This window comes from Neomonachus schauinslandi, chromosome 14 (genome assembly GCF_002201575.2).
Source record: "Neomonachus schauinslandi chromosome 14, ASM220157v2, whole genome shotgun sequence".
In the NCBI taxonomy this organism is placed as follows: Eukaryota; Metazoa; Chordata; class Mammalia; order Carnivora; family Phocidae; genus Neomonachus; species Neomonachus schauinslandi.
This window is the reverse complement of record NC_058416.1, coordinates 76964179-76974440: the sequence shown is the minus strand read 5'-3', so window position 1 is coordinate 76974440 and position 10262 is coordinate 76964179. Positions and strand designations below refer to the sequence as shown.

The 10262-nt window shown below is 43.2% G+C and overlaps 1 protein-coding gene across 2 annotated transcripts in view; it reads right to left on the bottom strand.

Moving 5' to 3' along the window:
- CIT (citron rho-interacting serine/threonine kinase) overlaps positions 1–10262 on the bottom strand; it is a 160713-nt gene that overhangs the window by 70837 nt on the left and 79614 nt on the right. For both annotated transcript variants that reach the window (XM_021703638.1, XM_021703639.1), the window contains exons 12-16: positions 9892–10011; positions 4319–4489; positions 3985–4035; positions 3194–3247; positions 675–815 (exon numbers count right to left, since the gene is read on the bottom strand). In XM_021703638.1, coding sequence (XP_021559313.1) covers positions 675–815; positions 3194–3247; positions 3985–4035; positions 4319–4489; positions 9892–10011 — 537 coding nt within the window. The remainder of the gene's footprint in view (positions 1–674; positions 816–3193; positions 3248–3984; positions 4036–4318; positions 4490–9891; positions 10012–10262) is intronic.

The window sequence follows — 10262 nt, the reverse complement described above, 5'->3', positions numbered from 1 at the left end:
GGGGGGGGGAGGTGTAAATCAACTACGATCTGTTTATTCTCTGGGACAATCACCAAGGCGGCGGGGGAGGTGGAGGGGAGTAAGGGGGAAGTTTTACTTTTGATTCTCCATTCTTCAGTACTGTTCAAGTTTTTTACAACGAGAAGACACTCATGTGTTTCCTGTATAATTATATCAAATATTTCAGCAACAACAACAACAACAAAGAATTCGAGGGAGAGAAGAGGCCCAAAATACAGGCCCCGGGGTGGCGGGGGCGGGGGGCATCGACACATAGGTAACAGCTGAAGCCTTGAAAGGTAACGTTATTAACTCTGTGGGGAGGAGGCAAGGAAAAACAGGGGTGCGGAGAGAAGAAAAAGAGAAACTGAGGGAGAGCATTACAGTTCATCTACTGAAACATAAACCTTCCCAGGTTCGTGAGGCCAGAGGAAAAGGAACAGAAAGGCAACACGCTTATCAGGACATCTTTCTACTTGAAGCTGCTGTGACCAGTCTTTTCTTCCCCTTTGGGGAAATGTTGCCAAGCCTCTCAGGTTTCAAAGGGACTGGCAGAAGGGACAGTGGTTCTGCAGTGTCTTCTCCTTGGCACGGCCCAAAGCTGGTCGGCTGCTCATGGGCAGCCACACCGGGACCCGGTCTCAGTCCACCGCGGGCTGATGACCCCTGCTCACCTCGGCCTCCACCAGCTTCTTTTTTATGCCTTCAGAGGAGTCCTCCCGGTTCTGCAGCTTCTCCAGCTCGCGCTCGGCTCGCTCCTTCGCCTGGCGGATATTCTGCAGCAGTTCGGTGGCCTCTGTGCTGGCTTTTACAGCCTACCCGGGGAGAAGTTACAGGAGACAGATGGCCAAAGTCATTCACATGAAAAGATAGTGACGATCTCCTCAACGGGGAAAAGTCAGGCAATACTAAGTATATATGTACCAGATCCATTTTCAAAACCCATTAACATTCACTTTATTCTGCATTTCCTCTCCACTAAAGTGCACTTATGTATATATTTTAACATCACTGAATTTGGAATGCATCTTACAGTTAAAATGGACAGCAATTTTTCCTTCTTGGGGGTGCACAGATACAGTGTATCTGATAATCATTAGTATCTTAGATGCAATGCAACATAGTAAATGCAAACAGAAAGGCCTAGCAGGACTTACCTACCCAGGTGTGAATGTGTTTCCCCTCAGTTTCTTCTTATTTAATGATCTCATTTGCTCATTTTCCTATGGGGAATCTGTACTACTTTTATTTAAAAAAGGATAAAAACTGTCAGCTTTCCTTCAACCTATCAAAGCCTACAACAACCATAGAGTTCCCTGGTAATTCACAAATCTGTGCTTAAAAAGAAAAAAAAAAACAACAGCTAAACCTTTTGAAGTTAATTTTCACTTGGGTCTTATCTATACTGAAGCTCTTATAGCATCATAGCAAAGATCTGAGGGTAAGAAACCAATAATCTCACACTTATTTGCTTTGAATTATAATTTTTAAAAAGTCAAAACTTCAAGAAAACTTCATCTTTGAGATCAGCACTGTCCAACACGGGAGCCACTGGCCACAGGTGGCCCTTGAGCACTTGCAATGTGGCTGGTAAATTAATTTTTAATGTAACTTACGTTTGATTCATTTAAAAACTGAAACAGTGTGAATGTTTTACTATCGACACAACGCTGCAACAATATTTTGGCTCTATCAGATTAAATAAACCGTATCATTCAAATAACTTCACCTGTTTCTTTTTGCCTGTTTAACGCGGCTACTAGAAGATTTAAAATTACACCAGAAGCTGACACTTGTGACTTGCATCATACTTCCGCTAGAGAACACAGTTCTAGATAGAAACGTGAATCCTCAGACAAATGTCTAGCTGAAAGAGGGCGGTAGAGGCTTTCATTAGTGATCTCCAGGATCAGTGAGACGGGGACGGATGAACGGATGAACAAAATGTGGTCTGTCTACACAATGGAATATCACGCAGTCTTTAAAAAGAAGGAAACCCTGTCACACGCTACAACATGGATGAACCTCAAGGACATTATGCTAAACGAAGTAAGCCAGTCAGGAAAGAACAAATATTCTATGATGCTACTCATTTGAAGTCTCTAAAGTAGTCCAAATCACAGAAACAGAACACAGAAAGGTGGTTTACCAAGGGCTAGGGGGAGGAAGGAAGGAAAATTAGCAGGTCAAGAGTTTCAGTTTTGCCAGATGAAAAAGTTCAGAGATCCACTGCGCAGCGATGTGAGCATACTTAACACTACCAAACTCTATACTTAAAATGGTTAAGATGGTAGGGGTGCCTGGGTGGCTCAGTCGCTTAAGCAGCCGACTCTTGGTTTCAGCGCAGATCATAATCTCACGGGTTGTGAGATCAAGCCCCGAGTCAGGCTCCACACTCAGCAGGAGTCTGCTTAAAGAGTCTCTCCCTCTGCCCCTCCCCCAACTTGCACGCACAGCACAGATGCACACACTCTTTCTTTCTCAAATCAATAAACCTTTTTTTAAAAAATGGTCAAGACGGTAAATTTAATGTTATGTGTTTTTCACCGCAACTTTAAAAAAACAACAACAAAAAAAGAGTAAATGAGAAGAGGCTCTATTAAACCAGGCCAGGAAACACATGGACATTTTTGCTGTGATGGGCATGTCTCAGAACCACATCCATTCTGGACCATGCATTAGCATTTCCAGCGTTCAGCCAAGGGGAGGGTCATTAAACCAACTGCACAGGCTGCTATAAACCAAATCCACCCCCTCCCCCACCCAGAGATGACTCCCCAGCTCCCCCAGTCTTCCAATGGGCAGGAAGGCTGCCCACGGTTTCTCACTGAAAGCCGTCTGGGTCTTGAACAACCCCTGCTCCTCTTACAAATGTGCAAAACAGGGAGCCTGGCCCCCTGAAGGGAGAGAAGCTGGCCTCTTGGCCTCTTGGGTTCCTGTCATAGTATAATTAGAACTTTTACTTGAGAGTCTCACGCAGCTTGAGTTTTTAAAAATAAACACTGCTGACATGTCTCAAAAGGAAAAACTATATTCAGAACTCTGATATTTCAGGTAATAGCTCACTTGCCCTTCATTTTCCTCGGTACTGGCTGACTAGTTCCATCTCTTTCATCTTTTGGGTTCCAGGACAAGGCAAAGAAAAGTATTTGGAAATGAGGGGCAAGTTCCCAAAAAATCACCTCGGGCTTACCTTTTCCAGCTTCTCTTGGAGCTCCTGAATTTTGAGCTGTTGCTCAGCATTGATCTACAATTAAAATTCCAGGAAATAAAGCAAAAGGTAAATTGGCATGAATGTCTTACTACATTTAGTGCAGTGCTATTGTCTGAAGGTTTCTGTGGGGTCTTTTTGTTCTGTTTTCCAGCCCCTACTAATGAAGAGGAAGAACAGAGGCCTATCAGAGAAGTCTTTGAATGTCCCAAGGAAAACCTCCATGCTACTTCCCTAGAACCAGCAACACACAAACGGCAAGAGAATCATAGTTGCCCAGTGCCTTAAGACTACAGAAATTTTCACCTATGTTTTACTAGGTGTCTTGGTTTGTATGTTACTGTGATCAGGCATGACAAAAAATGAGGTGTCTTTTATCCCTTTTAGAACCACAGCTAAAGCTAAATGTGGTTGCCCAGAGATTGACCATCGAAATAAACCTGGAAGAGAGTTCTCTATCCATTGCAAGAGTATTCTTAACCAATGACTAGCCATGGAGAGTAACATTTAAAAGATTATCAGGGCAGCTGGGTGGCTCAATAAGTTAAGTGTCCAGCTCTTGATTTTGGCTCGTGATCTCAGGGTTATGAGATCGAGCCCTGCGTTGGGCTCCACACTCAGTGTGAGTCTGCCTGTCCCTCTCCCTCTGCTCCTCTACCCCACCCCACCCCACCCCCACATGTGTGAGCTCTTTCTCTCAAATAAATAAAATCTTAAAAAAAAATTTTTACAGATTATCTACCAAAAATAGCAATACCAACAATGGAAAATACCTTCTCCAGTTTGGAATATTCTCCCACTTCAGGCTTCCCTTGATCCTTAGCCTATAAGTTAAGAGATAAAACATATTGGAAAATCTCAAGCACCTAAAAGTCTTACAGAGACTACCGTACTTTCTTGGTCTCTACGGCCAGATGATGATGATGATGATGATGATGATGATGATGATGATAACTAGGTTATATTCTATAAAAAAAGACCAGGAGCTTGGCAGAGTATTCCATTATTCCGCAAACATACACTCATGAAGCTAGTATTCCCTTTATTCTTACTAAGATCATCCAGGAGTCTACCCCAAAAACAGCCTTCTGGCAGGTGGCTGGCTACCTTCATTAGTTTATGCTGACATTCTGTCGCTTTCCGCTTGAACTCTTCAGCAGCGAGCCGAGACTCTCTCAACTCCGATTCATAGAGATCACTCCGTCTCCTTGCCGAAACAAGGTCCTCTTCTAACTGATTCATCATCAACCTCATTTCTTCCACTTGAGCCTGGTACTCCTAAAGGGCAGGCAAGGGAAGAAAAGTGAACTTTAGAACCCCTAAAAGAAAAGACAGGCAGTGAAGACAGAAGACCATGGACCACGGAGGGAAGACGCACGTTGAAGACAGATTGGCAGGGAACAGTCCTAGAGAAAAGATGGATCAAAATGGGGAGAAGGGAGAGGTGTAGGGAGGGCGAGGAGGGAGATAAGAATATGAAGTCTTTAAACTATCTTTTTTTTTTTTAAAGATTTATTTATTTATTTATTTGAGAGAGAGAGAGAATGAGAGACAGAGAGCATGAGAGGGAGGAGGGTCAGAGGGAGAAGCAGACTCCCTGCCAAGCAGGGAGCCCGATGCGGGACTTGATTCCGGGACTCCAGGATCATGACCTGAGCTGAAGGCAGTCGCTTAACCAACTGAGCCACCCAGGCGCCCAAGTCTTTAAACTATCTTAATGTAGGTAGGAGCACCTGGTTGGTTCAGTCGGTTGAGTGTCCAACTCTTGGTTTCAGCTCAGGTTATCATCTCAGGGCTGTGAGATCAAGCCCCGAGTCGGGCTCCACACTCAACATGGAGTCTGCTTGGGATTCTCTCCCTTTCTCTCCCTCACCCTCTACCCCTCCCCTCACATGCTCTCTTGCTCTCTCTCTCAAATAAATAAAAATCTTTAAACTGTTTTAATGTAGATCATGTATCATTAGTAACACCATTTGGAACATAAGTGCCTGTATCTAATAAGATCCTTTGAGCAAATAATCCCACACAAGTAGCACAGAACCTTAAGGCATTTGCAACACAGGAGAGCTGAAAGGGATGTTCTTTAAACAACCAGGATAAACTGCTTACACGTAGCTTTCTTCCGAGGGTAATCATTTATATAGATTTGTCCTTTAGAAGTCATGTGCTCCTAACACAATTAGATATGGTACTTGTTTTAAAATTAACCTTTCAGATGGCACAAGGGGTAATTGGAAATCTCGGTAGAAAGAATCTTGGAAGGTGAAACTCATCATGTCGGTTTCTCACCATTAATTTCTCTGGGCCCAAAACTGAATGATGAACTTAACATTGCTCTTGAAATGCAAGTCACCCTGAAATTTGGAAGAGTCAGAAATACTGGCTCTGGTCAAAATAACTTGTGAGCAAAACTCCGGATAAAGAATTATCTTGTTCCTTCGAGCAAACCTTTAAAGTGATCCAAACAGCCTGACCTTTTCCAAAATGAATTTCTAAAATCAAAACAGAACATTTGAATCGGTTTTTCAAAATTGGATTTACCAGAAGAAATGGGCAATGATTTTGAAAACTTGGGGGCAAAGTATGAAAATATTCTGTCAGCAATATCAAAGCTTATGCATATAGGGATTATGAATGAGCGTGTATCCAATCCAAGGTGGCTTAGGGTGGGAGGAGGATATAAAGTGAAAAGAACGAGGAATTGAATCAAGACCATCTTTGATATTCACAATATACAGTGAACATCTCTAAGATCTGTTCTCCCAGAAAATCATTGAAGAGGTATCAATTAAGCAAGGACATGGTTTTAACCAGTAAAAACAATAATTGATTTTTTCAAATAACAGGGTATAAAGCAAACCTTTCGTCCCATCGTAGCAGGCAATTCCCCTAGATGCACGCTAAAGCAGAGGTGATGTTCTTAAGAAAACTGGATAGTTTTCATGCAAGCACACCTCTCTATATAATTGGGAAAGGAAAATAATGAGCCCAGAGTGGAGCACAGTCTCATTCTACTTCTCCCACCCCTAAGCATACTATTATTGAAGGTCAGTCCCAGAAGTCATGGGGCACCAGGCTGTCTGCGGGGTGCACACAAAGTGGCTGAAGCTGGGTTACAGAACCAAAGGTCTTCACAACCTGCTCATAATTATCTGAACTGAGAGAGCGGAACATGAGCCAGATTATGTGAAATGATACATCCTTGCATCCTTTACTTTCTAGCCCCCTTGGCCAGGGTTGCATTATGACTTTGGCGGCTCTGGGCACTGTGCCTCCCTGGACCCCCTCCTTCATTTAAAAAAAAAAAATGCATGAAAAATTATATTTTATGGGGTCTCTGGGTCTCAGTCAGTTAAGCGTCTGCCTTTGGCTCAGGGTCATGATCTCAGGGTCCTGGGATCGGTTCCCTGCTCAGTGGGGAGTCTGCTTCTCCCTCTGCCCCTCCCCCCTGCTCATGCTCGTGCTCTCTCTCTCAAATAAATAAAATCTTTAAAAATATATATATTTTCCAATGGCATTCATATAGAGACAAAAACATTAGTATTATCTACGAAAACAGTTTCTTTGACCTAAAAGCTCAATTTTTTTCCTCTGATTAAAAAAAAAAGTAAACATTTTATGGGTCCCTAAAAGTACTGCTGGCCCTGCTCACAGGCACAAACACCAAGCTCTAGAGGAAGCAAAGAACTGAGAGAAAATCTTGGGCATCTTTTATCCTCAAGCTCCTTTTTCTGTCCGGAACTTCTGCCGGCAAGAAGCGTAAGTAATTTTTGTGTTTTGTCAAGAGCAAGGACAGAGCGTTGTTCTTTCCCTTCAACATTTCTCTTTCCTGAGCTGCCGGTGCTCAGGGGGAGGAAGGCAAGAATCAGGCAACATCTCTATCAGCAATCTGAGCTCTTGGGGTACCCAGCTTGCTACAAGCATCAAAAGGATTTCTACCTCATCTGTTGAGCTGCTATTATCATGTTGCCTCCTTCAAGGAAATCCTACAAATCCAACAGCTAACCAAATCCCTGCTTCAGGAAAAATCTGAGAGAAGACAATCAGGTCTGTTTCCAAGGAGAGCGGAGAGACAGTGATTGTATCTTGGCATGGGATGGACTGTCAGTCAGTGTTGAGTGGGCTCAAGAGAGGGAACCACGGACAACTTTCAAGGTCTGCCCTAAAGTCTTCTGAATGGAGCCTCAGAGTTTTGTGGAAAGAAACTAGCAGACATACACCTATTCAATCAGAAATCCCAAAACACCAATGCCTTCTGTGTTACTCAAACTTCTGTTCCCCTTCCTGAGGAAGGGGCGAGGGGCATCAGCAATCTCTAGTAATGGTACATGAATTGAGCTATCATGCGAGACTCTTAGGTGTTTTTATTGTAAACCAAATGCAAACACTCTATAGGGGGTGGCTAAGCAGAAGCAAAATGTTTAGAAAATTTAAACATGAATAGCTGTACAAAAATTAGCTTTTGAGAGAAAAAGTGGGGGGAATAAATGCCAAATCTGGGAGGAATCGACAAGCTGCAAACCAAACACTAGGAGTCCACTGAGAAGCGGGAAATGCTTTTTCCTGGACTGCAGACATCCTGGTCTCCCAAAATTCACTAAACGCCAATTTAATAAATCCATCTTCCGATGAGAAAGAAAATCTGAAGCTGAGAAGTTTTCTGCCCCCCAGTGAAATCTCTAGCAGTCATTAAATCTAAAACTCCCCATGTATGCCAACTGTTGTATGAATCATCAAAGACATCTCTCTGAACTCAACCATCAGCATGCACCTTTTCAAAATGTCCTGTTAATTCAGTTTCTATGGAAGGCATGGCCACCAGCTGCTCCCTCTGGTGGCCAAATGCGGCTTTCATTTCCCCCAGGATGTCACCAAAAGCAAATCTCCAAAACACATTGAACTAATGGGAGAAAAAGAATCCTGTCCCTTGACACTTTTATGTTGATAAAAGGCACAATGAGTCAACTGTCAGAGCAGATTTTTCAAACTCTACCTTCAAAATCTCTAAGATTAGTATCGGTTTTCAGAACAGATTGCCAACATTACCTTTGCAGGTTTATTTATAACATCTTGATCAAGCAAGGATATTAACTAATCACTTTAAAATAGTAAGGCGATACACAGATTGTGCCAACAAAAACCCCAAAACACTCATTTTTTTCTTTTTTTTTAAAAGATTTTATTTATTTACTTGAGAGAGAATGAGAGACAGAGAGCACGAGAGGGAAGAGGGCAGAGGGAGAAGCAGACCCCCCACCGGGCAGGGAGCCCGATGCGGGACTCGATCCCGGGACTCCAGGATCATGACCTGAGCCGAAGGCAGCTTAACCAACTGAGCCACCCAGGCGCCCTAAAGAAAATCTAATGGATCAATGATTTGCAGGAGTCTGTTGCATTACCACCCAGATGGCTAAGTCTGTGCTATCCAGAGACAAAAATGTTCATTCCCATCACTGTTTCCATTAGATTTTCTAAAATGAATGAGAGTTGCCTGGCAGCTGATAATTCAGCTCTCCCAATCGCTCATTGCCATCTCTTCATTAAAGTTTCTATTTACAGTTTCTTGAAAGGACCGAAAAATCCATGCTAAAAAGGAAACAATGAAGCAAAATAAAAATGAACTATCTAGAAAGAAAACCCTTTTAGAAAGGAAAAAAAAGAAAGAGAGTAAGTAGGCTTTTTAAACATCTTGATTCTCTTTTCTGAACACTCAGGGGATGGCCTTCTGCGCTCAGATTTCCCGGGTTAATTCTGACACGGCCTTCGCTGCTCAAGCTCTTCTTCTCTATCTTTATACAAGTAAAACTATGAAATATCCTGGCTTTGGGGTGCCTGGGTGGCTCAGTTGGTTAAGCCTCTGCCTTCGGCTCAGGTCATGGGTCCTGGGTCCTGGGACCCAGCCCCACGTCGGGCTCCCTGCTCCTCAGGGAGTCTGCTTCTCCCTCTCCCTCTGTTCCTCTCCTCATTCGTGCTCTCTCTCTCTCTCTCAGATAAATAAATACAATCTTAAAAAGAAAGAAAGAAAAGAAATAATCCTGGCTTCTCTCAAAAACCTAAAGTATATCTGAAAAGCTATAAAAATATTAATTTTTTTGATGGTCTAAAGCAGAGATCGGCAAACTTTTTCTGTAAAAAGCTAGACACCAAGTAATTTCTGCTTTGTAGGCCATATGGTCTTTGTCACAACTACCCACCCCTGCCACTGTAACATGACAAGTAGCCACGGACACTACATAAATGAATGGGCATGGCGGTGTTCCAATAAAACTTTATTTATGGATGCTGGAATTTGAATTCCATATAATTTTCACATGTCATGAAATATTCTTCTTCATTTTCTTTTTCCCCAACCAGTTAAAAATGCAAAAGCCATTCTTAGCTCGTGGCCATGGAAAACAGGTGGTGAGCCAGATTCGCCCCACGGGCCACAGTTTGGCCACTTTTGTTCTAAACCTACACCTTTCATTGAAAAGAGTAGCCATGCTGGGCTGCAGACTTCAAAAGGAGCTAGAACAAGCGCTCCACCATTTATATAAATCATGGAGAATATACAGTTTCCAAATGACCTACATACCTCTCTCTCTCTCTCCCCCCACCCCCCTTCCCTCTCTCTGCCCCTCCTGAAACACACCTCCCCTGAAATTAGAGGTCTAGGTACCAGACCTGAGCAGCAGTCATACCTGCTCTTTGATTTCCTGGAGCTTCCGGCTCTGCTCTCTGATATCATGGAGAAGCTGCAGTGCTTTGTCATCCTCCTGGGACACCTCCATCCGTGCTTGCTCCAAACTTCGCTTTAAGCTCTGAGGAAAGCAAAAATTTTAATAGGGATGCCCTGTGGTTCCTGCTCTGTTTGGAAAGATTCATTAAAGGGAGCTTGCAAGCTGCTTCGCAGACACCACGATGGTTTCGGGTGATGGAGCAAAGTTGACAACTTCCAGTTGGTTGCTGGCTCCGGTTTTTCCTGTAAAACCCCTCGGTTCAAGAAACATCATCTCAACCTTGTGTCCTCACGGGTCCGGCCTGAAACTGCAAACTGGCATCACAACCTGCC